The sequence below is a fragment of the Acanthopagrus latus genome, chromosome 9 (assembly GCF_904848185.1).
Source record: "Acanthopagrus latus isolate v.2019 chromosome 9, fAcaLat1.1, whole genome shotgun sequence".
In the NCBI taxonomy this organism is placed as follows: domain Eukaryota; kingdom Metazoa; phylum Chordata; class Actinopteri; order Spariformes; family Sparidae; genus Acanthopagrus; species Acanthopagrus latus.
The window spans coordinates 21,914,209-21,940,935 of NC_051047.1; the positions used below are offsets into that span (position 1 = coordinate 21,914,209).

At 42.9% G+C, this 26,727-nt stretch overlaps 1 protein-coding gene across 10 annotated transcripts in view; it reads right to left on the reverse strand.

The window, feature by feature from the left end:
- Positions 1–26,727, reverse strand: part of lrp1bb (low density lipoprotein receptor-related protein 1Bb) — a 338,212-nt gene that overhangs the window by 92,145 nt on the left and 219,340 nt on the right. For all 10 annotated transcript variants that reach the window (XR_005076787.1, XR_005076788.1, XM_037108848.1 and 7 more), the window contains 12 exons: positions 24,318–24,515; positions 22,353–22,557; positions 16,952–17,116; positions 16,354–16,598; positions 12,095–12,226; positions 10,611–10,838; positions 10,029–10,203; positions 9,622–9,716; positions 6,235–6,384; positions 670–810; positions 411–536; positions 63–194 (listed from right to left, as the gene is read on the reverse strand). Coding sequence is in view for 8 of the 10 variants with exons in the window: in XM_037108848.1 (XP_036964743.1) it covers positions 63–194; positions 411–536; positions 670–810; positions 6,235–6,384; positions 9,622–9,716; positions 10,029–10,203; positions 10,611–10,838; positions 12,095–12,226; positions 16,354–16,598; positions 16,952–17,116; positions 22,353–22,557; positions 24,318–24,515 (1,992 nt within the window). In the remaining 2 variants the exon portion in view is untranslated. The remainder of the gene's footprint in view (positions 1–62; positions 195–410; positions 537–669; positions 811–6,234; positions 6,385–9,621; positions 9,717–10,028; positions 10,204–10,610; positions 10,839–12,094; positions 12,227–16,353; positions 16,599–16,951; positions 17,117–22,352; positions 22,558–24,317; positions 24,516–26,727) is intronic.

A 26,727-nucleotide genomic window follows, 5' to 3' on the forward strand; every position in this document is an offset into this window, starting at 1 on the left:
AACTCAATATCAAACACTGATTCAACAGTGGAGATCCCTCTGTGTGCCGCGTGTTATCGTACCTGCATGAAAGTCAACTCCCACAGCAAACAGCGTTCCTGTGATTGGCATGAGAGCCTCGCTGTTGTCGTTTGGGTCGAGCGCAATTCCTCGGATTCCCTCATGGATGGAGTACATCAGGAAAGAATCGACGCCTGAGGAACACATAACGTATTGTTAAATTATGAATGCCCTCTGACCTGTATATAGCTGAATCACGTGTGCTGGAGGTAAGTGCACTGCTTGACACTTAGGAGTAATGGATGCAGGAGGATTTTTAAAGATGTATACTTTTACCTGCAGTCATAAAAAATTGAAACGCATATGAGAGCGCGTCGGCTGCTCTCGAGAGCGTATTTTGGGAAACGTACCTTCGCAAGACATGCGGTCGCTACGCAGGTTGTAGCCAACAGTGCAGGAGCAGCTGCGGGTGTTCTCAGAAGTGGGGAAGCAAAGCTGTGAGCAGCCGCCGTTGTTTATCTGGCACGGGTTTCTTCCTGAATGTTAAGCACAACCAGGCAAGAGGCAAGAAATAAGGTACCATTAGTGTGTGTGTGTGTGTGTGTGTGTGTGTGTGTGTGTGTGTGTGCTGTTATCTGTTTGTGTGTTGATACATGCGAGCCTGCTTACCTTTCTGACCCTCCCTGTCGTACACCTTCATGTGCACGACCCCGCTCGTCTTGTTTCTCAGGATCACGGGGTTCCGGCCGTCTCTCTTGGTGACCGTTCCCAGCTGTGCCGATTCTTCATCCGCCCACCACAGTTTGCCTCCTGTAACCATCAATGTTCGTTTGCTTAAAAAAAAAAAAATACTGCTACGGTAAGAATTCTTTATACAAATCACACTGCGCAAACAAGCCTTGAAAAACACTACAGGACACTCAAATACCCTCCACCCGCTCCCAACATCACCGGTTCCAAGTGCACATGGCTTTCTTTCGGCTTTCACTCTAATCCACCAAGGCTGGCATGCTTATGCCGTACAGCCCCTTAATAATTGAAGCATTCTCTGAGCTGATTTGAGATTGAAGTGTGGCGTACCCTGCTTCCTGCTCTGCCCACTTGCTGACAATAATGCAACTCGCAACCTTGAAATGTAGTCACTTTGATGTTTGGGAGGTGCTTTCAGTCTGATAACAGCTCTTCCGTGCACTCTTTACCAGGGAGAGCGACGCGCCATTTGTAATTATTTATGCATTCACAGGTTATTTTTTTATCGTTGACATTCAGCAGATTGGTGCGAATTGCGCATGGATGATGAACAGCAATAACCCTTGTCATTCTAAGTAGTACATTTCGGTTAAACAACACGTTCGGCTATTTTGAGGCGCCATCTCCTCATCTTTGTCTTTCATTTCATAAAACCGTACTGCTTTAGCCAATCTAACACATCCCGGTACAAGGGCGGCTTGTACTGTAGCTGCTGAGTGTCACCGTGCGCTGATGTTTAATTCACTGTCCTGTCCGGCTCTGTGTGACAGTGAACCTCCGGGCTTCGGTAGCGCTGCCGGTGTGAGCATAAGTGATGAGTGTGTCTTTGTTAAGAGGCACATGCACAATAGGCTCCTGACCCCGGCACACCCGGCCGCCGCCACACTATCCTCCAACCCCCACCCCACCCCCCACCCCCTCCACCCCCGCGTCTCTGCCCTCAGCAGAAATCAGTGATGCACAGTCCAGGCTCTTTGCCACAGACTCTACAGACGTGACAGGAACTCTCAATTTTAAAATCCCACTGAAGTGCAAAGCGGAGGAGAGTCAGGTGGCTCCTCTCACTGCTAAACAGACCTGATTTTACCCCTTTTTGAAAGGGCCAAGATTATAAAAATGGAACATTATACTGATGAGGAACACTTTGAAAAGACAACGTGATTTAATTCACATCAATACAGTATTATCTAGAATAGGCTAAAAGGTCTATATACCTCAATGAGTTTTAAAAAACAACCAAAAAACACATGTGCCCTTGAGGTTGCACACCATCAATCCCTTGAAGGTGAGACACTGTTTTATCTCACCCCTTTTTCTTTCTTTTTTTTTTTATTAGAATAAAAAACACACAGAAGCAATTCCCAGATGCATCAATAGCTCCAGGCACAATGTTACCCTTAAAGGGAGCGTAAAACTCGTTTCTTCAAATCAGACATATTCCCATGAGTGAGAATGGCAGTCGACACGCAGTTTACAAAACATTTGATCCCGGAGGGCGTGCTAGCCCAGATTAGCTTTGCACCCTGTGTTAATTTGAAGCCGCAGGGAGCGCCGGCTAGCTGATTGCTCGCTTGTGGCACATCATATTCAATTTCCACTTCAGCCTGCGAGTTTGATTCCAGGCTGATGGATCACCTACACCTTCTGAATGGAGGCCCTCACCTTTCCCTCAAGCCAATCCAATTATTACAGAGCCCTAGCACCTGAGTGGATCGACCTTGTGCCACTAGCAGTGCAGTCATTCTAATTTTTTCGACCAGTTGAGTTGAAATCAGACTAATGAAATCAGACTAATGAAACCAGACTGATGAAATGAGACTAATGCAGGCGAAATGAGAAATCCAAGGGAAGCCAAAAGCACCCCAACATCTTTGTTTTAACACGCTTCTTCTTGCTAGTCAAAGCTTTCGCTTGATCGATTGCAGTCATTTCGTTCTCTGAAACTGATGGGTTTAATTTCGCCAGTCAAGTGTGGATGAATCATTGCAAAAACTTTTATGAAATAAGGTTTCTTATTCTGCAGCAATTGGAGACAAGATGACTCCTCTCTAAAAGCTGCACTCCACAGACACTGCTGCAGGGGAATAACCTTTGCCTGTCCTCATCCCCTGCTGTGAGGAGATCATGATAAACCCTCAAACCTTCCTTGTTTGCTTGACGCTGATTTGAAGAAAACCTTAACCACTTCAAACACGACCGACTGATCGCTCGGGCCGTCACAGACCGGAAGCGAGCGTAGGATAGTTGTTTGATTAATACTAATTTAAGTAGATTGACTTAATTACCACAGAGTACACAAGGGCCCTTAATTACCAATGCTCACTTGACAGCACCTAACAAGTTATTCCCTTGGCACGACAGATTATATATCCGTTTCGTACTTCTGATGCTGGTTATAAAGCCAAAATTTTAATACAGTTTGCTGAGCTTGTGAGATAAAGAATGTGGAGCGAGGACAAACACAGCCAAACTTGCAGAGCGAACGGTCAGCAAATGCACTTAATTGCATCTTCCACCATGGAGACAATCCAAACACCATCAGACGGGGACATTGCACAGTAATGGGCATCACCAACGGCCTATACACTTGCCAACAGCAGCAAAAGAGGCTGGGAAATGACACGTCTGGCTGCTGTCCTGTTGGTTTCCCAAAGCATTATTTCCAACTGAAAATGTGTGTAATACAAGTATATGCTCAATGGTCTGCAGCAAAGTAGGAAGTCATCTTGGTGCAAAAATGAGAAAACTGCATCTCTGACATGCAACAAGCAACAGGTACATTTTAACAGCAAATGTAGAATATAAATCTCAGACTGTGAAGTCGTTTAAATGTGCCATAACTCTTGCAAGTTGCTCCTCGCTCGTATCGAGGGTGTAAGGACAGAGGACGTCCTTCGCTGGACAGATCGTAACGCCCACTGAGGCAACGTGACTGTGATGTTGGGCGGAATAAATAACATGGATCCGATTTGATTCCTTCCATTTATGTAGTTAGCTTTTGTGTTAAATTGGTGCAATTTGTTTAAAATACATGTAGGTATGAATATGCAGTGAGCTGCGCTGTTCTAACACACTATGAGGCGTCCTCATTATGTGCTTCGGTGAAAACGGTTCAGTCGCCGCCGCCTCATAATCTTGCAAAGAGTGAAAAGGGTTGTTAGTTGTTTAATGTGGTATTAAACGCTAAGCTCAACATTAAAAACTCTTTACAGTATTTTATAGATTGCACGCCAAGATTATATGAAAAGCTCACTGTGGGTCTTATGGGTATTTAAACGGCTTTTCCTGTGCACGGATCCAGGTACAGACGGACAAATCCACCAGATTGCTATCCTCTATCTATATGGTGGTTCATTACCATGCAGCATGTACTGTTGAGCCGCTGTGAATTTTTTCCATTTAACAAAGTACAATAACAATACGGCTGTTCATTCTACCATTCAAAACAATTTCCCTCAACATAACAAAATGTCATTAATTGTGATTGATGGTGACTTGCAGACATCATTCCACTGTTTTGCTGTACCTGCTACTGTGCAGGGGCCGAGCCATTAGTCTATGTCACCTTGAGTTCTATCTCCCATTTGTGACACGCGATAATGAAGTCTGCATCGTCCATATAATGAAAAGTCCCCCATAGTCTTTACTGGGAGAGGGAAAAAAAAAATGCCTATAAAAAATGAAACCAAGAATAAAGAAAAAAAAAAAAAAAGACGTGGCCTGAAGTTGCAGAAAATCCTAACAGTTGGATTCCATTCTGCCGCTGCTGTGTTATTCTGTAACAGTGCAATTAATGCGCTCTGCACATGCTGACAGATACCCACCGCACGAGAAAACCAAAGCCTGCTGTGATTAATAACATGCTTCGAGAACACAAAGTATCACCCTGACAACACTCTTGATTTTATTCCATTTTTACCCCTTAAAAAATAAAAAATCACACTTTAGTCCAGACGCACACACACACACACACACACACACAAAAACAAACAAGTCTCTGTTCAGTATGTTTGCTCCCGTCTCATTACCAAATCTTGGCGAGGGAAACGCATTCGCACAGCTCGCTGGGAAGCTTCCCAATTTTTCAAGATTGCAGTAGAGTGGAAGAGAGACAATTTAAAATTCAAATTCTGGTCTGCTGTGTCAATGAAGAGGAGGAGATTAATGAATTTTCTTTTTTGCCACATATTCAAAGTATATACTGTAGGTATACGATGCAAATGCAACCCCGATCACCCAAAACCGTTGAGATGTTGAGGTGAAAGCATCATGATTGGGTATGAAAGAGGGAGGGGGGGCATCATCAAAAGGCTCGGGAGTTAACATTCGTTTTATTTTGTAATAAGATCCTCTCCCTGTCACTTTCTACTTCCTGCTCACCTGTTGTTCTGTTTCCCTCCAGTGTTCCTGCCCTCCTCCCCAGTCTGGTTTTCACCCCGATGCCTGTCTCACATCAGTCTCACTGGCACTGCCCTGTTCTCAGCGTTTCTCCACCTGCACCTCACCCCCTTGTTACTTTAGTTTGTATTTAAGCCCTGATGTTCCCTCGCTCTCTGTTGGTTTGTCTTCTTTCATCCTTGCATCAGTCCTGACTCTCCTGCGGTTTCCTGGTTCGCCTGGTTTGTATCACTTTGGTAGGTTCCTTTGCCTCTCCTTTTTATTGTTCGGACCTTTGGATTTCAGATTTTTGGGGATTTTGGGACGATCAGCTAATTAAAGCTTGCTTTCTGTTGACCTGCCTACCCATGTGTCGTGCGTTTAGGCACCTTTCTGTGTAACTGTGACAGGAAGCAGGGACGGGGCGAGGATCAGCACTTTGTGACACACATAATTGTATAAAGGATAATACGACATGGGCTCATGTGTCATTGAACACAGTTCGTTCTTAAATGATCGCCCTCTCTTTTAACTTTCTAACGTTTTTTTTTTTTTTTTTTAAAAAACCTGGGTTGTGCCTGATTGGTTATTACACGATTAACGAGGGTTGATGGTGTAATGGCAGAACTAGGACGTGTTCTAGTTAACATTTACATATGGCCCTAATTAAAAGTAAAAAAAGGTGTGAGGGTGAAAACAACTAAGGCGCCGGGAGCTAAAGGCTGCTGCAATGTGAGCCGAAGGTAAGATCTCTTTTCACAACATTTGCTGACTTAGATTTCGGGAGATTTTTAAATGAACCTGCGAGGTGATGGATGGCGTGACACATCGGATTCGGCGCTGATGCTGTGAATCAACACATAATGAACATTCTCCCACCTTTTCATTACGAGGGGGTGAGAAAATCAATCACCAATCACTGCGGCCCGCGTTTTAATTATCTAATGCCCCGGCCACTTCACGCAAAGTGAAGCACAAACTGTTGCGAGGGCTCGGCTGGGTAGCTCCGTTTCCACAGCCACTTAACTGGTTAAAGACGTAATCCCTCCACACTCTCTGACTAATCCTCAATGGCAATCTGATGCACTCGTGACAAGCTCCACTCACCCATCACGGCCAGAGCTGTGCCTTTGACTAACTCCCTCTTTAGAGTCTCCAGCACTTCCAGCCCGCTGCCGTCCAGATTGCACCTGTTGATAGTGCCGTTGGCCGAGCTGATCCAGTACAGCCTGTTGGCAGTGTAGTCAATTGAGAGACCTGAGGGGAGGACAAATGAAGAGGAGACGCCAGGTTAGACGCTGGGATACAGAGCGTGACTTCAAAAAGATGGCCGGGTCTTTAATAACACCGGGAAAACACTCAGACACTCAACACTTGCAGAGCAGCCGTATAGGAGAAAACATTTTGTTATATGTTGATTCTAATATTCACATTGTAGCTGCCTCTCTGCTACAAAGCTTGGCAACACTGAATATGCAGCACTGAGAAGGTGCAAAAGGAAATAGGAGTTTCACTTTCACCACACTTCAGCAGCACATTTCAGAACTGCATTACCTTAACGTTTCCATACCGCGGCTTCTTTGCATCTGGCTGAGCGAGGGATAATAGAATTGTTCATGTGTTTGCTGGCTCTTAATATGAGTTCCAACTGGCATGGAAGGGAAAAAAAACAAAAAACCAACAGGACTGAGACTGACTGCTTTTCCCTCCCCTGTCTAACATGAAGGCTTTTCATTCAATACCACGGTGAATGGTGGGGGACTGAAAGCAATTTCAATCGTGGACTGCTGGATAACTCACTGTCTCCCACCATGTGTTGGATTTATGTTTGGCAGATTCACAGTCACAATGCGTCATTAATTTACGCTTGTCCGCGGGTCTAAGCCATAATCATAAATGAAGCCGGTGAAATACGGTGCCCCCTGCTATCTGTATTGCTGACGGGCTGAGGAGAATGAAAATAAAAAAAAATAATAAAAAAAAACACAATGGAGACAATGGAGCTGTTTGTGTGACAGAAGGGGGAGTTTGACCTTGTGCTGTGTGACAAAAGGCCTCTGGAGATGAAGACAAGCTGATTGCTTTTGGTGAAACAAGCTACAACTGCTCACTTAGGCAGGCGTCATGTGGGGATGGCCCACACTCCAAAAATACACGGAGTATAAGAGAGTATACATTGGTTACACAGTTTTATTAACTGGAATAAAGTTAATATGTATTAATGATGGCAATTTTACCATCACTAATACAAATTAACTTTATTTCAGTTAATAAAACTAATTAACTAGTTAGCTTGACCCATACAAGGTCAAGGTTGCCTTAAGAACATATGTTGAAAATCAGGCAACTGGGATGAATCAATGGTCCCAATTAAATATAATAAAAATCCTCTAATCGGGAGCCAGTAAACAAGATTGTTGTATGTAAAGAAGACAGCTTCCATCACCTCGTATCAGCAGGAAGGACGAAGGACTTTTTTTTTTTCCTGAATATTGTCAGATATGAATACTGGTGGTCATTCAGTGAAATTTCAATAATACATCAACAGGAACATCTCACATCGATCGCCTCCCTTACTGCCACAGCAGAGGACATCCGCAACCACTGCCTGACGATTCCTCTCCAGCACCACACCTCAGACTGCCGGTTAAACACCGACAGGCCGATCCTACGCAACAGATGCTGGAGGGACTTTTTTGGGAACAATTGCCTTCTTCACTGTCCTGAGTAGGTTTCTAAAAGCGGCAGATCATTCTTAAATTCTGTTTTTTCAGTCGAGTGACGAGGCAAATTCACCCCGAGGTTAACATACTCTACACGACACACATGAAGAAGACTGATGCAAGAATATGTTTGAAACTGTCGACCACGGGCTAAGCTTCATGATTTACAAAAGGATTACACAGAATATTAATTAGACAAATATCTAATCAAGAGAAAAGTGGATTCTGCAGGGTTGCATCTGGCACGTCCTTTGTCCCTTAAGTCCCCTTTTTGGCTGAAAGTATCGCAGATCAGTGGATGTGTCTGAATGGAATAACTCAAAAGAAGTGCATCTTTCAATTTCTTTTTAAACATACATTATGTCACTACAAACAACATGAACAGAAGCACGTCAAGGTTCACATACAAGTGCTTAAAGGATGATACAACAGTCCATAGGACAGACATCAAGGTTGGAAACTGAAGGGCAGGTTTGAGAACTGCTGTAGAGTTGTTCAGCATTTCAAAAAGGCGACAATCCGCACTATGTTCAAAACAGAAATGGGAACATAAGATCTAATTATGCGCATGGAAGTCAGCCCTTGGCAGATGGATGAGACACTAGGGCTTAAGCAAAAATGCAGTCCGAGGTAGAACCAGAGGAGAACACGTTTTAACATCATGGCGAGGCAGGTTCATCCATTTACACCTGTCACGTTCCGTCAAGAGGATGGACACTTTCAATTATTCTTTCTGTAATGGTGCAAAACTCGTTCGCCATCTGGCCACCGCGATCTAATGAAGCAATCCATGAAAATAGACCTCAAGGAACGAACACATGGAAGCTGGAGAAGCATTTCTAGATAATGAAGCATTTGATGATTTGAAGGTAATTTGGCATTATATCAAGTAATAAAGTATAGAAGTGAACACAGGTGACAGTTTTCTTCTTTTTTGCAGTTTAGCCTCTTATTACTGTTTGTCTGGTTTCAAAGAAAACTCCGGCATGGCTTGATTTGTCACACCTTCCCTTGTTTTCCTTCTAGACATTTTTGTTTGTCTAGTGGCTTTTTCCTCAGTGTTGCCTGTTGAGGTCACGTCGCCACTGAGGAGACAGGTGTTCTTTGTGATTGCCAGCATGGAAAAGTCAATACACACATACATCACTAGTTTAGTCGCATGCATACATTACTAATTTTGTTTGTAAAAGTCGGAGACATAACGAGATTATTATGGCTTTAATATATCGTTGCAATCGTCAAATGAGCGTGCAAACAGAGGAACTCAAATGGTTTTGGGATGAAGCTCGGATAGATGCGGAGCGGTGCGTGCAGTGGCACAGCTGTTGATATCCTGGAAAATTTTGCTGAATGAAATTACCATAAATTGAAGCCGCAACCAAACAACGCTGGCAAACTCCCCTTTATTTTCTGTCTCGTGTTGTTTGCACTCGGCTACTTCACATTCTTCGAGACAGTAGCCCAAATAATTAAATGAATCAAGTGTTGGGAGAAAGTGTGTGTGAGTGTTTGCAAACTATGTAAATGCTTTAATCTGGTTATTTATATTCAGATCAAATCAGATTACAGTGCGCATGAGTTTATGTAAACTGAGCGGAGACAACTTGAAATGTTGGTTGTTTTACACAGCTAAAAAACAATCCTGTCTGTGTCCCACACACACACACACACACACACACACACACACACACACACACACACACACACACACACACCTACAGCTGAATAGGAGGTCCAACTCTGTATGCCAATCGAAGGCTCTTGTACTGACCTACAGGGTCCCTCTGATTCTGGTGGAGGACCTTGCTGTTGCTCCCATCCATGTTGGCCATGTTAATGGTGTTGCCATCTGTCCAATAGATTTTTCTGTGTGGAGAGGTGTGAGGTGAATAGTTAGCTTTCCAATTAGGCACAAGACATCGTGAGGTTCACAACACGGTCAATGAGTGCTGTGCTGTTATTAGATGAAAATTGAATGTTAGCCGGCGGATTGTTTTCCACCTATTAACCCAGTAAAGATCTGCCCTCGACGTTTCATGCTTGTAAGACACGTCCTCTCTACAACGACACGGCTTCGATCCCTCCCGTGTACAGTTGAGGTCCGTGGTCGGGTTTCCTAATTCTATGCATTGACGGCGAGGCGCTGATGGAGTAAACAGACCACTCTAATCTACTTACCCTTTGGCAGGGTGCACTACAAGGCACCTTGGCTTATCAATGCCGTGGATGATGGAGGTCTTCAGGGAGCCATCAAAGCGAGCCACATTGATTTGCGACTCGTCGTTTTCAGCGCTGAGCCAGTATAAGTTCCTGGAAAGCCAGTCCAGAGCCAGACCGCGGCAGTTCACGATGTCTGCTTGGCAGAGCATGAAAGCAAAAAAAAACAAAAAACAATGCTCTGTGAGCTTTGCGGAACTATAATGCAATTAAACAAACAAACTGGCTGCACGTTTGAGGTAGACTCCTCCATATATATGTGCTGCGCCTTGCGTGTCAAGAGAGAAAACAAGAGCATTCAACTAGTACAAGTAATTACAACAATTTCAAAAGTATAATTAGGCTACCGGTAATAAAAAGTACAAATCCATGACCAAGAAAATAAAAAAAAAAAAAAAACTCTCTGGGGAATCTGTCGCTCCATACAGTACTGCAATCAACTCTGGAAAACATGAGTATGTGTGTACCAGCCAATCAATACTACCTGCCGCACACACACAGCTCTGACTCTGTAGTTTGTATGGATGTCTGGTGTGCACCCACCTGCGGAGATGATGGTCTCCAGTTGGGTGCCGTTGATGAAGGCCCTCTTGATGGTTTGGGTTTTGATGTCAGCCCAGTAGATCCTCTCCTCCAGCGCGTCGTAGTCCACCACCGTGACATCGTCGATGTCTGGCACCGTCAGCGCCGTCATGACGTTCATGTAAGGGTTGTCGATGTCCACACCGCGGATTTCAGACCGCCGCACATACAGGAGGAACCTTTTCAGCGCTGGTGAGATCATTTGAGAAATATAGTGTTGCTAGGGCTCTACAGAATCACATGTCAATCCTTAAATAATCCTCTATTTCAGTTAATTAATCAAATGGATTAATTGCGATGTTGAACATCAAGACATCAACATTCCCAGGTCGTCAAATACTCACACTTTGGGTTTGTGGATGAGCCAGTGAAAGTATTTGACGACCTTGGAGTGAGATTTAACATTCAACTACCTTGCATAAAAAAGGAGGTGAGAGGTTTCTCTATATGATGCAATGTTGATAAAAATTAAAAAAAAAAAAAACGTGTCAGCTGCTCTTGGAAATCAAGAAAAACAGAACTTCAAAAACCAAAAGCAGTCCAGGCACTCCAAACAAGACAAAGTATATTTAAGGTACTTTAATATAGTGGCTTAATCATGATCATTAAAAGGCCAATCATTAAAACAACAGTCAGTTCTCCAAACAACAAAACACCACGGTCAAAAGGGAGGCATTCACATGACCCAGATAATGACAAAACAATGAAATAACAAGAGACTAGATACCAGAAAAAAGTCTACATGTTTTTCTTCATCAGTTTGATACTTTGTCTTGTTTGGAGTGCCTGTGTTTTTTTTTTGTTTTTTTTTTTTAAATCAACTCTCTTTCTCCTCTCCAGAATCACTGCCTCCACCTTTTTTGTGGGCGGCGACTGGGTGAGCAAAATGTTTTGTGGGCCACAGCTAGAAGTGTAGTTTTTGAAAAAAAAAAAAAAAAAAAACATGGACTGAAGCAGAACCTCTCGTCAGAAACATGAAAATGATTCTCTGCAACTCTATTCTTTTAAATACATTGTTTGAGTTTTGAGTTTGACAACAGTTGCTGGATTTTTTTGGGAAATGTTCGGTTAAAGAACAATTCTTTGTATACTAGTGATGTTAGTTAAGACTAATCTATATTTGCTCCTGTGCAGAAAAATCAGGGTTTGAACAGAATCAATAGACATACAAAAAACAAACAAACAAAGCTTTCAAATGCTGATTTTCGAACGTCAGAAGCTTTGAACTCTTCGGCCGATCCCTAACCTTTGCATACCGCTGCTGTCGGATCCAGGTGGGGGTGTGATAATAACAGCCTGGCGTTAATGCCGACGTCAATCAAAAGGTCAGAGAGTCGCATGTAAAGCAAACGCCTCTCCTGCTGTTTACATAGCATCCTATAATTCCGCTCTGATAACATTAGGAAAGAAAGCGTGAAAAATGAGGAAGGTGCTCTGTCGCTCACCGAAACAGGACTGTTTGTTGGGCGAGAGCTTCATAAGGTGCGGACAGGTGCAGGACGCGGTGCGGTTGTAATTGATGAGGCACAGATGTGAGCAGGGACCACGTCCATCATTCCCTTCACATGGGTTGGATGCTGATGGGATAGGGAGGAAAACAGAGGGAACATTTCAGGACACTCGACACAGGAAGATGAGACGGGGGAAACAAAAGGATAAGTACTGGATGTATATTTAAAAGCGATTTTCGACATTACAGGCTCGTCTGATTGTGCCGCTGAAAGAGAACGCTTGACTTTGAAAGTCACAAAAAAAAAAACCAAAAGGGGGGGATCGCTGAAAAAGAACTACAATTACATTATTGTTCTAGCTGTGTAGAAACAAAAAGACGGTTCAGAGGAGTTTCTTTCTAACACAAAGAGAAAAAACACTGGCTTTGGAAAAGTCATGCTGAGTTTGACAGATGTTCATTCATCTCCTGCCCACGACTGGGGGCTGATCTCTTGTTGAAATGGGTTTGGGGAGGTTAAGAGACATGAAAATAAAATATAACATATATAGAAGACGAATCACATTGTTCCTTTTTCTCTGGAATTAAAGGTGACAGAATCTCAGTTAGCCTGTTACTGCAGGGTAGGAGAACATCCAGTTTGAGACTCTAAGCTGCTGACAGTTTCTACTCGACAAGCACGGCGAGGCTGAATTTTTAACAGCTTTAAACTAAACAGTGATCTTGTAGGAGGCAGCAGAGTTTTCACAATCGTCTCGCTCTGTTCCTATTCAGATTAAATCACCTCAGTGAGGGAAGGGGAGAAAAAAAAAAAGAAAAACTAAAGAAATTCACCCAAGGTAGAATTATTTCCCATCATGCAGAAATCACATTTCATGCGTCAAACACATCCGCTTCTCCATCTTCCTCGGCGTGATTCATGTCAAACACGCTTGTTCAAAGTTCATTTCCCGGGCTCCTTCAGCAGCGCACCGGAGAGCCCCACCGCATCACAAATGTGGCTTATTTAAGACAAAATCATCTCCGTCTCCGCGAGCTGGAAACGGCACCCAGCTGACTCAGTATGCTAATGGGGAGACATCTGAACATCGCGCATTCACCCAAATCTTGCTCTTGAGGGATGACAGGCAGCGACAAACAGAGCCAAGGTGTTTGTTTGCTCTAAACTGTCAGATGTATTCGCAACAAACACGTTAAGAAAAATGAACCCACTGCTTTGCTAAGGCAGTGGCAGTGGTGGTACTCCGTGAAAATGCTAATTTTCAACGCAGAAGACATATTTGGGGAAGGGCCAGTGTAGTGACAGCACGGTTTAGTATGCAATCCGTCCGCTGGGAGACCTACATTTCAAAGACTACCGTACATGCTCTGAATGGAATGTCGTCATGTTCCTGTTAAGCTTTGAAAACATTAAGAATTAGAATCATGACTGTAAAACTCACACCTCGTTTTCCCCGTTCATGCCTTTAAAATCGATTTAACCTTTATTTAGGCCAGTCATCTTCTTAGGAGACCTGGTAAAGACAGCAGCAGCAAACACAATCTTACAGACGGACAGGAGCCAGACTAGAAAATATATCAGGAAAGGCACAAGTGCACACGTGGCAGTTGGTTTTAAATACTATGCACTACAGCAACAAAAAAAAAAAACCACAGACACTCTCTCCAGAAATAGTTTTTAAATACCCCTCGGGGAATCATGCTGGACAGCTCCAGCTCCTGCTGTGAGCCGAGAGGGCAGAAGGAGATGGAGGTTTACCAATTTCTTGTACGAAGTGAGAGGATGGAGGGAGTAAAGAAGCCCCGGCAGCGTCGGCCATCGCAGCTCGGTTTATGTGACATCTGAGTGGACAAATAAGCGGGCAGCAGTCCAGGGTGCGATGAAAAATGGAGTTACACCCGAGCAAAGTTCTGCACACGGGAACTTATTTAAGGGAACCTGATGAATGCGAGGAAAGAAGAGGACGTACTAGTGCTACATGGTAATGTTGCTGCTCGCTGTGTGCTGGCGAGTAGGAAATTAAACACTAATTTTACACTTTACCCCCTGTAAAGTTCTGCACATGGGACCTTACTTAAGGGAACATTATACATCTAAGAAAAGAAAAAGATGTCTTGTAAGTACTACTAATGGGACTGACGATTCAGCTAATGTGTACAGGAAATGACACACAAATTTCACACGACCCAATGGCTTAAACTTAGAAGCCAATCCAACGACTAAAGGAGACATTAAACCGCTGTGTTCCAAGAATGATTCAATATCAACTACTCCATTATGTCAAGTCATTTCCTCCACTTTCTGATGTTTGAAATGGTGCTATTGCTATTGCTTTTGCGATTATTGTACATGCTGTAGCTGTCATGTGCCTCCTAATTTGAACGACTGTCACCCATTCTAATGTGGGAGCACAGCCATGTCTTTCAAGTGCCACATAATGTATTTACAGGTTGTTTATGCCCCCCCGCGGAGCTCCACGGTCGAGGCTGCTGAATAGCTTCTAACACCAGCCCTCTATTCAGCTCTCCCTTCTTCATCCACTCTTCTTTTTCTCTGGTCCAGATGTTCAGGGTCTGGTGGAGCAGCCCGTCTCCAGACTTGGTCCTGGCTGGAGTGGATAATAGCCAGCTCCCCCCCCAACACCACCACCCCCCACTGAGCTTTTTCAAATAGGATTAGGCACGCTCACTGTCTTCTTTGGGAAAGCAGTCCCCTTTTGCTCACACTTATCTGTGGTGAACAGTCATGAGAATGCATACATGCCGGATGGAAACAAGCAAATTAACTTGTGACACGCTGGCGAGGCAGTGGAGGCACGGACTAGATGCTAACCCGATTAAGGCCGTAATAATGCAGGTTTAAGAATGGGCGCTTACATATGCAGAGAGCTGAGATAGAGACCAAAAATAAAAGAAAGGAAATGAGCTGAAAAAAAAAAAAAAGCAATTTTGATAGAAACTGATCCATCAGTCAGGTGGTCCTGGCACACACACACACACACACACACACACACACACGCACACACCATGGTTTTGGTGGTTCTGCTCTGCAAATCAATCAAAAATCAATTTCAAACAACCCATTTTACTGGAACAATAAAAATAAAACAAAATAAAACAGATTTCGGGCCATTAATTTCGGCTTGGCAATGAATCTTACGAGCTGATCTGCATATCAAATAAGGATTGGCTTACACATGTAGGCCTTCTGTCAGACAGCACATCAGCCGCGTGTCTTTTGTGGTCAGATTCTTGGCTTACTTAGCCTCCCACAAAATTGATTACCTATTCCACTGTGACAGATACAGATTCAGACGTGTTCGCCGAGGAGAAATCGCCGGGGACTATTAATGGCATTTCAGAACCATTTAATATATCTTCCGTCACCGCAACACATTATTCACATTACTAATTTATTTGATTATCGGATACGCCGTGATTATTCATCGGGAAGTGCTGTTCTCGTTCCGCAGCTCTCTTTATTCATATTCAGCAAAAAAAGAAGGGAAAAAAAATAAAAAGAAAGGCTTTAATATAGTCGTATGAGCCAATTAGAATCATTTTGAAGGTGAGAGAAACACATTCAGGGCTACCATTAACTCAAGCTAGCTAATTCCCTGCATGAGTACCTTTTTTCATTTAGACACACGCTCATTGATTGACGGACCAAATGAAGGCAGACGCTGAAATTAATAACTCCGCATTATGGTGTTTTTTTTTTTTGTTTTTTTTTTTTTCCTCTCTCTCACACAGAACATGTCAATACATTCTGATGAAGATGATTTATCCTCAGTCAATATCCAGCGGTACTGGAGGACTACAGCCAAATTCAATCTGAATTCTGGTGTTGGATGATTACATGATGATTTTGCACTTTAAACCCTGTAACAGCAATCCCCCTTTCTTGTGTGTACACATGCCAGAAAATGTCCTTACCATAATGAAATGGTTACTTTTAATAAACCTTTTTAATTTCAGGTACGGTCCGGTCGGATGATCTCTTTGGGGTTTACGATCACAAAGTCAGAATTAGTCTAATGGGGCGCTGTCCTAAATTTAACATAGTGTTAATAGCTTGTTGAAGTACCAAACTCACTCCCTACCAGGGATATTATGATATTTGATTTTGTTGCACTGTCCTAGCATTTATGGAGTTCTTTTGAGGAGATTGAGGAGAACGTGACAATTTATATATGGACCTTTTCTGTTTGTGTCTCATCCCAAACAGGAAAGCCAGAAATAAACTGTCCTGACCTTGTGGCTGCCTGCTGGGATGGAAGATCTGCAAGTCAAATGGCTGAGCACTCGTCTTCTGGATGACTGTGACATTCTGCCCCGTCCACTTATTGGCTCTCGCCAAAGTGTTCGTCCGCCAGTCCGTCCAGTAGACATTGCCTCCAAAGAGAGACACGGCGAAGGGATGGGACAGGTATTCGTGGCCCCTGAGGATCTCTATGACCCCACTTCCGTCATAGAGTGCCGAGAAAATAGCGTCGGAGCTGTGGAAGAAAGAGACCAACACAGAGGAACATATCAAAGTTTAAGCGACTCTCATAATGTGTTGAGAGAGAAGAAGCAGAGGAAGGCAGATCAAAGTCTTATCCACCAGTCCAGTGATGGAAACGTTAAATTGTTCAAGATCCACTAAAAAACAAACACGGTCATTGTACAAAGATCTCTGAATATTACATGTCTTCCATTATTTAATACCCAGGGGGAGGAAGGAGGTTCAAGTTAAATTTTTACCCAGGTAATGGTGAATCCTTTGCAATATTTAATGCACTACATGCATTCAAAGTTACAGAAGGTGTGAATGCATCTGCGCCCAACATGAAAAGCCCTAATGGTATACCGTGCATCCGTCCAAACAATCCTCTTCTCCAGATGATCCAGAGTCAGTCCATTGGGCCAGGCGCCGATTTCCATATCTTTGAACACTATGTGTCGACCTCCTCCGCTCATGGCCGCGGCCTCGATTCGGGGGAAAGTCGCGTCCCAGTCAGTCCAGAAGAGGATCCTTGGGGCAGAAAACGCCAAAGAAAGCAGTTAGTGCTGAAGCGTGTCTGTTTTTATGAGGACGAGCACAAACACAATCACCAGTTTATTTCTTTTCATAGATCCACGAACAGGAACTGCTGGACCTCACGCCCATCTGAGAGCAATTCAGAAGCTATTCTGTACTTGTCAGTGCTATTGCAAAACAACGCAATTACATAAACAATGGTGTTGTCACTGTAGACATTAACACAGACAGCAACAGTGATGACTGTCCAAGAACAGCACCAGCGATCCAGTGCAACCCTCAACATCTGTGACGGGCCTCGAAATGGGAGGCCATCTGTTTTATTATGACTTTTCACGGCTCACTGAGGCCTGAAAATGAACACCGTCAGTGATGTAACTATCAACGGTAGCCTGCGTCCTACCCCAACCCAAGCAGACATCGCCCCAGTAATGCCGAGGTCGACGAAGTCAGCGAGAACGAAGGACAAAATGGGCGCTCAAGCTTAAATCACGCACTGATGACAACGAAACAGTGTTAGGAAGAAATATCCTTGTCCAGATCAATACCCTTATTCGCTTGATAAGGCCCCCCTGATCAATGACCCACTCCTTTGAGTGGATTCAAGTAATTAGATTAGAATTATTGCCCTGGAATGGAAATGCGCCTTTAGGCACCAAAAGCACCCATTAATCCTACTCTGTGCGGCCATGAAATGTAGTCATCCTCCCAAATGTGAAAGAGCACCATAGGAGAGAGTGCATGAGCAGATTACTCATTTCTTAAGAGTGTTAAATTGATTTTAGGAATGCCTGGGTTTTGCTTTAATCTGAAATATACTGGCCACATGATACAACCACCGGCTAGGTCTCAGGCGCATTTATCCAAAGTAAGCACCGAATGTGAAATATTAGGGAAGGCAGAGAAAACTGATACAGTTGCTAATTTGTCCTGCTGTGTATCATCTAAACATGTTATACAGTATTGTGTAGATGGGTAGAGTTTACAATCTACTATCAACACTGCAGTACATACTCAGAGAAAGCAAACAAGTAATTATTTCAGTCAATCCATATATACTTTGTCATTACTCTCTGATAAAAGTGACGTGCTATGCGTCATTGTACTGCTTGTACTTAACGATCACCTTATTCTTAATTCCTTTTGTTTGCATGTGTGTCTGTTTTTTTACATTTTAAATAGCTAGTACACTCTAATTGCATGACTTTATTGTATTTCTATATTCGTGGCCCCAGAAGACGCACATCAGACTGCTTCTAATGTGGATCCTTAAATAAACAGAAACATAACGAGACTACTGATTTATTTCATTTGCATCTCTAACACAGTCCCAATTCCAAAACAGTTGGGACACTGTGTAATATTGTAAATAGAAACATAATGTTATCATTTGCTAACAATGTGTTAACCGGCAACGGTTTAACAAATTGTTCCTGAGCTCATTCAGTAATATCCTTTATATAGTGATGAGTTTCACAGAGCGGTGAACTTCGCCTTGTCTTTTACTCTTTTAAACTGTCGAATGTTCCAAACAGGTGGTTTTTTTTTGTTGTTTTTATCCTTCCACAACTATCTTTCTTGTTTGAAATGTGTTGCTGGCATCAGTGAAGAAACTAAAGGGTAAAACTATGGCTGTCAAGGGATTCAATAAAATAATGCATCATTACGCAATAGCAGATGAGTGTAGTTTGTTTAATGGGGAAGCTACAGGTCACACTGCCCGTTATTAGCAACTCCACTAAGCATCAGAGAAGAAACTGGGAAATACAAGTCTCCAAAGTGAAACAATCACAGTCCTGATGTCGCTGCGACGTGCACATCTGGGGAGGTGAACATCAGATAACAGTATAGGGGCACGCACCTATACAGAGCCTACGCTCAGCAGCGTTTTGTCATCTGCCTCCATCATGTTTACAAAGTCGCTAGTCAAGTGGCGTTAATCGAGTGTGAATAACCTGCTTTATTTTAACTAAACTAACTTTTAATATATTGTTTAATATATTCTCTCAATTTTCAATTGAGTATGTGTCAAAAGGGACTGGCATGTTATCTTAAATATTCTGTTTTGTGAATTTTTAACACAGTGTTCCAAGTTTTTGGGACTGGTGGTTGAAAAGAAAGCAACACACTTTGTTGATGAATGCATAGTGTTGCATTGTACTTTAACTCATATACTGTATGGGCTGATGCAACACACCTGGGAGACATGGTAAGAGCTGCTGATGTTGAACTGCCGAAAAGGTTTTATTTCTTTATGCTAGAACCTTAACTGTCTGCATGAAGAGGGGAGGGGGGGGAGGCTGCTGCTATCACTGCCAGCCTCGCTTGAGGATGTCACATGGATGATACAGATTCCAGTCCCGTGGCTACAGGTGAGTCAAAGCTCTTGGAAACAATGACACTTGCGGGAGAGAAACAGGAACATCAGTATGCAAAACCAACAGCCAGGCTAAAATTGTCTGCAGTAGCCGATTGCAGTAAAAATTCACCATGCAAGGACACCAAAAAGTCTCCATTATTGCCCTTAAAAGGAACAATATCCAGTGTGCACAGTAAGATGATACAACCCCATGACATCATTGCAGAACTGTGCACAATATCCTAAAACATTCCTTAAACAAACAAACAAAAAAGAAATATCAAAGAACATATTACATTTAGCTGAGCTCAGCAAAACAGTAACTATCACAAGACATCACATAGTTCTCACACACACACACACACACACACACACACACACACACACACACACAGACTGCAAATTACAGCGCCACTCCAGTGCGCTGTTTGTGATCACTCCATTAAACATTTATTCAATATTCATATCAAAAGCGAGAGATCACTTTCTTTTCCAGCACAGAGCTCAGGGCACTTGCGTTGATGACCTATAATTCTACTCTTGGGTGCATGAAGGGTCAAGCTCTTCTGCCCACTTATTCTCCAGCCAGGCTCCTTAACCAACGTGGAGAGTACCAGTGCAGTGACATGAACATGATCCTTCACCAGCTGCTTCACCTATTTGCACTGAAAAACATGGGGCACTTTGCCAAGACAGAGGCGTAGCTGCTGGAAGGTGAACCTGGGTCTCTGCAATGGTGGCTGTCTGCCTTTCTTCACCACACTCAGGTGACCCTACATGCTTAAAATCAGTATCTCTCCCGGCAGAACTCCTTCTCCAACTTAGAGTAGTTGCTGCAACAATTTATAATAGCGTTAGATATTTAACAAATATTCAATAGTCAACAAAAGGGATATGACTCCAAAGGAAATCTAATTCTACTGACTGTTAGACTGCTTTTATTGCTATATTTCTAAACCTCTATTTATTTATTTTTTCAGGCTTTACAGCAATGATCTGTTTTTGAAATCGTGATCACATTCATACCTGGCAGCTGCTGATACATAGAATACCAGACTTCTCACCAGTATACCAATGCTTTAAATAAACCACTAATATAATGCCATCTCCATTAAGAGTTGATGATTCTTCTGCCTACTCCAACAAATCAATTTCAATAAAAAAAAACAAAAACACCTTGGTTATTTCCCATTGATCAGCTGGAAGAAGATAAAAATGGATCCAAATACCAGCCATGCACACTGGGATACAAATTTTCAGTGAGGGATGATCCTTCACATGGAAACAACTATTTTCAACCCTCCGCAGGGCGCAAATCATTATAATATTATTATACTTGAGGGGGGCCAATCATTTTCTTTAAGAGCTGTTTGCAGCCCCCCACTCCAAGTCAACACCGGTCAGTGCACATTAGTTTTATCTGTGTCATGCATGAGGGGATATCGGATCGATGGCTGCTCTGTGAACACATCATGATTCACACGAGACGGAATAATCTAAACCAAGAGGGAGACCAGGTGCACTGACCCGTGTCCATGTGGCCTAGTGTGTCCACGTAAACATGGGGCTGAATGTAATGGAACTGCAATGACACACAATAAGAACCCAATGATAAGCTGGATTTCAGGTTAATTACTGGTGATAAAGTGCCCTGATGCATTAACACTTGTCTGTCTCTACATGTCACATCTGTTTTTGACCGGCAACCCTCCCCCACCACCCTGCGCACAATCCTCTGAAGGTTAAGTGGGCGTAGCTAATGACAAACGGATGTTTATCTTCTGTTAACTACAATGATACAAATGTTAAACAATTACGACGGGTGTTAATGTGCTTTACACAAGGCTATTTTTAAACCTCTGATCGCTCAGGATCTCTCATTAGCAGATCGAAAAATAAGAGAAAGAAAAATAGTAACGCAGAAATACATGAGCGGTGACCAAACACAAGCAGGTGCCAGCCTCATATGCATCCAAACACGCAACGCAAATTGAAATGTTTCTTGTTGTCAAGTCTTGCTGCAAAAAGAAAACTGTATATCAAGATAACAAGAAGCCATTAAACCTGACAAACGTGGATGTTTAAGTGACCTTATGTGCCAACAACCTATACAGCAATGCCCCGGGCTCAGTGTGCTGCAAGTTTGACATTTAGCCTCTATATCCCTTGTTCCTGTTTATGCAGTTCAGTTGAATTTCTTAACTGTAGAAATGACACACAATATAAAATCCTTCTGGGTGTGTTGCCGTCAGTGGTTAATAACGAGTCAGGCCAGTTCGTCCAGTCTGACACCGTCCAACAGTCTCATTTTCTTGTCAAACCAAGAAACACAAAGTGTAATCAATGCACTGTAACAGATGCTATATTTCCTCTCTCGCCTAGCTCGCTGCTATTTCAGAGACACAGATCAATCTACAAACACCTCCCCGTGTCTCTCAGCGGGATAAACAACCATGATTTGCGAAAATTGGCCCCGAGGGGAATGAGGCACAAATAAAAACAAAGCATATTTTTGGCTTTCTGTTTGAAGGTCTTGCTTAGAAATGTTTTCAAGAAAAAAAAAACATTACCAGAGAACAAGAGTGACAGAGTAGTGCAGCATATAAAGCATGAGCAATGGTTGGGGGAGTTTTAGCTACATCAGTTGTCATTACAAGAACGGAGCGCACAGGGCTGTTATTGATGTACTCCATATCTGCTGCCGTAATGGACCTTAACACAGAGGACATCTTCATACATCAAGGCAGATACAGAAGTGAGAAATACAAGGAGGCTGTAATTTTACTTTATTCCAATAATCTCGCAGCCTGATGGATAACTGCACTACAGCTAAGCGCAGGCTCTGTACGTGGGAGTTAGTGCATAACGTACCCCTGCCCCGGGTCAAGAGCGATGGCCCGTGGATGCTCCATGCCTCCAGCGATCAGTGTGGTGCGCATATCTCCGTTAAGCTTGGCCACCTCGATCTGGTCCAGATTGCTGTCGATCCAGTACAGTTTCCCCGTTATCCAATCCACAGCCAGGCCCTCCGGGGTAGCCAGGCCATGCTGCACGACCACCTCGATCCCTGTCACACCTGGGACAATGATATCAACATCAAAACAGCATGAACAGGCAGCACCAACCTACTGTGCATTGTATGGGATAAAAAGAAACAGTGCCAGTGCTTACACTGGTCGTTTTGCTCATTGTAATGTATTTTCATATCACTTAAATCTGCACAACCTGAGCTCAATGGTTGTGAGAGCCAGTAAACTACAATAACGTGAATATCTCATAAATAATAACACAATACCGTAACAGGACATGTTTTCTTTCAAATTTGACTAAATGAAAACATGTTAAAGTTGCTCTGATATATTTTCATAAAATAAGTCTTGGATAGCTCTAAGAGAAAATAAATGTCACTGTATTCCTGCCCACGTTATCCAATCAGGACAGAGATCTTCATAAAGACGCTGTCCTGATCCTCCTGTTCGCCGTGATGGCTGGAGTTACAGATGCACGACTCATGTAGAGAAGTGAATGCCAACTGCAAATTGGATGGGAAGTTGCTGAAATGACGACAACGCTTACGGCAGCTTTAATCCGAAAAGATTTCTGTGCAAACATGAGCAAAATATCTCTCAACACGCCATAACTTATTATCTCTTTGTACATAATTCAGTTTTTGAGATATGCTCATTTTTATGAGCAGAGCACAAAAGATGTTTTTTTTTTCTAAGTCTCATCTGCAATTGAAACATTTCCCCAGTGCCTACGCTGGTATTCTTTTTTTCTACTGTGAATTTATTTTTGGATTACCTTCAGGTGCTCAATATGCTCATTACAATATACACCATGATCTAAATGACTGACTTCAACTATTTCTCCCATTGTCTTTTCGACAGCTAGCAACCTGCTCTCCCCTCACTGGTGCTACTGTCTGTCTGTCATTTTATTCTTACTGTCATTTCGAACCACATGTTACACAATGACATCATCACGCAAAATACAAAGCGAAAAGGCGGAGGAGAATAGCTGTAGGTTATTTTTGTTTTGAAAAAGAATGACTACTGCAGTGATCATTATTTCTGTGATACATAGATTTGTATCTTGGATGAATTCAAACAGGATCACGCACTCGGCTGTCTCCTGCAGTGGTCAGTTTCTGTAGGATCGCTTGGGCAGCGCTGATGTTCGCCGCCTCTTGACACACAGCTCAGGGAAACATCCTCAGAGCAGACGAGGAGACTCAGAAAATACCTGAGGAAACCCTTCTGTATATGGGAGATTGCTTTCCGCAGGGTTACATTAAGCAGGGTAAAAGGGTTTTCCAGCAATATTTATAATCTAGCTGTTTACAATTATTCACAGATGCAGAGGCTTTTGTGTGTGCCTCACAAAAGGTCGGAAAAGGTGCGGCTAAAAGGGGATTTTCTATGGCTCCGCGGAGGGGAATAAAGGAAAGAGAAGCCGGTGAAAGTACTGCCACCCACAAAAATACAGAGCGAAAGAGAAGTTCTGATTCATCATTTTATGAGGTGGGAGATACTATATTACAACCATCTGAGGACTTCTGCTCCTGCGGCATTTTTCAACTCCGGTCAACCTGAGATATATTTTCGGGGAGAGACAATATCAACTTACTGTATCAGAGCGGCGTATGTGTAAAGACAGGACAATAAAACAGAGCGTTATCATTGGCAGTGTCCTAGACTTCCATTACGGCTGCTCAAGCACAGATGAGCAAAACATGACTCTCTTTACCCAATACATCAGGCCGGTTGTTAGATATATAGCAATAATGTTTGCGTGCGTGGGTGGGGTGTGTGTGAAGCTCGTGTGTGCTCATACCGCCTGACTCAGAGAGCTTCCCTCTGTAGATCTTATCCTCCACCACATCTGTCCAGTAAAGGAGGCTGCGATTAAAGTGGAAGTCTAGTGCAATGGTGTTCCTCAGCCCCGGCACCAGCAGGCTGTAGTCCCGCTTATGAAGGTCTATTCGTCTTATCTCGTGCCGGATCGAGAAAATGATGAAAGCCTCGAAGGGATCTGGCCGAGGAGGGGAGAGAGAGACAGGAAACGAGCACAGTGTATTTTCAGAAGTGCTACCAAGGGCCGTGCGACGTGACATTGTTCAGTTCATGCACAATTGTTGACTACTGCTACAGACCATAATATTCTGAGAAATATCAGGGTCTAATGTTGTCAATATGTCATCAAACCTCACTTATGAATCACGTTGTTGCATTATTAAATAGTTAATAAAACTGTCTGGGTTAGCTCTGAAGCGTTTGTCTCTATAATCACTGGTTAGTCAGGGGATCCTGTGCTGGCCCTTTTGTCCCTTTTAAAAGCTATTTGTTGATTTTCTGTGTGTCATCCGCTTTCAAGCATCAGTGTCAATTACGTTTGCAGGCACTGATGTTTTTCAGTGCTCACTGCAAATGAATCAACTTAAAGCCGGCACAAGGGATCAGAGGAAACCCCCGGTGTTAGCTTAGCTCACAAGCATCATTAAAATGCACCCTGCCATCCGAAGGGATCTAAATTAGCTTGTTAGCCTGGCAACCATCAAAACTCAAATACTTAGCTAACTAGCTTGCTTCCTCTTGGTGATCACGAATGCCATCTTTCTGAATGAATTACAGAATTGTTGTTTGCAGCTGTGGCTCAAGGTTTAGAGCAGGTTGTTCTAGTAACAAGAAGGTCGCTGGTTCGAATCCCGGCTCCCCCTAGCTGCATATCGATGTGTCCTTGGGCTGATGTGCTGGTTGGCACCTTGCATGACAGCCATCGCCATCAGTGTATGAATGTATGAATTACTGTAAGTCGCTATGGAGTGAGCAGCTGAAAGTGTCAAAATAGCTCACCTGGTGATGACATTATACACACATGAAGGTAGCAAAGCACCAGCTAACCTAGATGCTTCCTCTTGTTCACAAATGGCATGGCTGACTTTTTTTTTTAAATAAGAAGTGGACACATCAGCTTCATTTACCATTCAAAGACAGCTGTAGTCAAGCCAGCCACCATTAATCAGCCACCCCCCAAATTTTTTTGAGCGCAACCATATTTATGGTTTTTACCTTTATGGTAAATGCATTTAAACGGCCCAGAGAGCGCTGACAGGCTGAGTTATCATCATGAGTTATTAGCGACTTTCATTTTCATTTTTTCTCACTTTCCAAAGACAAGTGTTGCTGCGGAAGTCTCACCTGGAGAGAGGCTATAAAATGTAATTGTAGGCGGCGCGGGCACATCACATACTGTGATAATAGCGTATTAAATCTGTGTCTGACTCGGCAAAAACAAGTTACATGCCAATGTTATTTGGATTCTATTCACGTGAATGGGCGTAATGTACCTCACTGCATAGCCTTCTTTTCTTTATGCGGGAAAGTTTAACATGTCACAGCAAGAAAAGCCAATGTGTAAATGATTAATGATGGCTGAATTCCATTTAGCTCCTGCTACTCCAGCTTTGGGATCCTAAAGCTCATATAGTCTATACTCACTGTCACACACTGTGTGGTTATTTGCACAGTATGCCTCATATGTTCTTTACAACTTAAGTATGAAATTAAACATTAGCAATGTATGACCTCTTTAAGTCTCTCTTTAATTTGAGATACTGTTCAGACTTTATTTTAGCGTGATATCCTTATGTTTGCTCAAGTCTGATTTTTGGCTAACTTGGCTAACAACACTGGTGGCTACACATTTCTGTACATAGCAATTCTAATAATACTGCAAATCCTATTAGATTTGGGTCATGTTACTCCTTTAATACGTTGCTGTATTTGTTCATATAATACTGTAGTGCGTCGCCCCTGACACTGTCACCACAGCAGGTTTGTACTGAATGACTGTCACTGCCATGCAACATATGTGTTGTTAAGTGTAAGTCATTCCGTTTGAATTAAATAAATTGCGTGATGCTGGAAATTAGCTACAAACCTGCTGGGCAATTAATTGACCTCAATTTAGTCCCATGTGTTCCTATCGCTTCTTCTCTGCAGAGGACACACTTTCAAACACATCTCAGCGACCACCATGCAGGGCTGATTTACATGCCTCAGTTGCCAGGAAACCAATTTGTTGCCAAACACTTTGGGAATCAATGCATTATATTTCTTTCCATTTTTCCGAAAAAAAGAGAAAAAAAACAGATACATTTGTTTCGTAGTGTCTTTTGAGAAATACATCTACTGAAAAGACCCGAAGCAGGCGGCGCTGCTCGCATGCTAAAGCTACTCCGGCC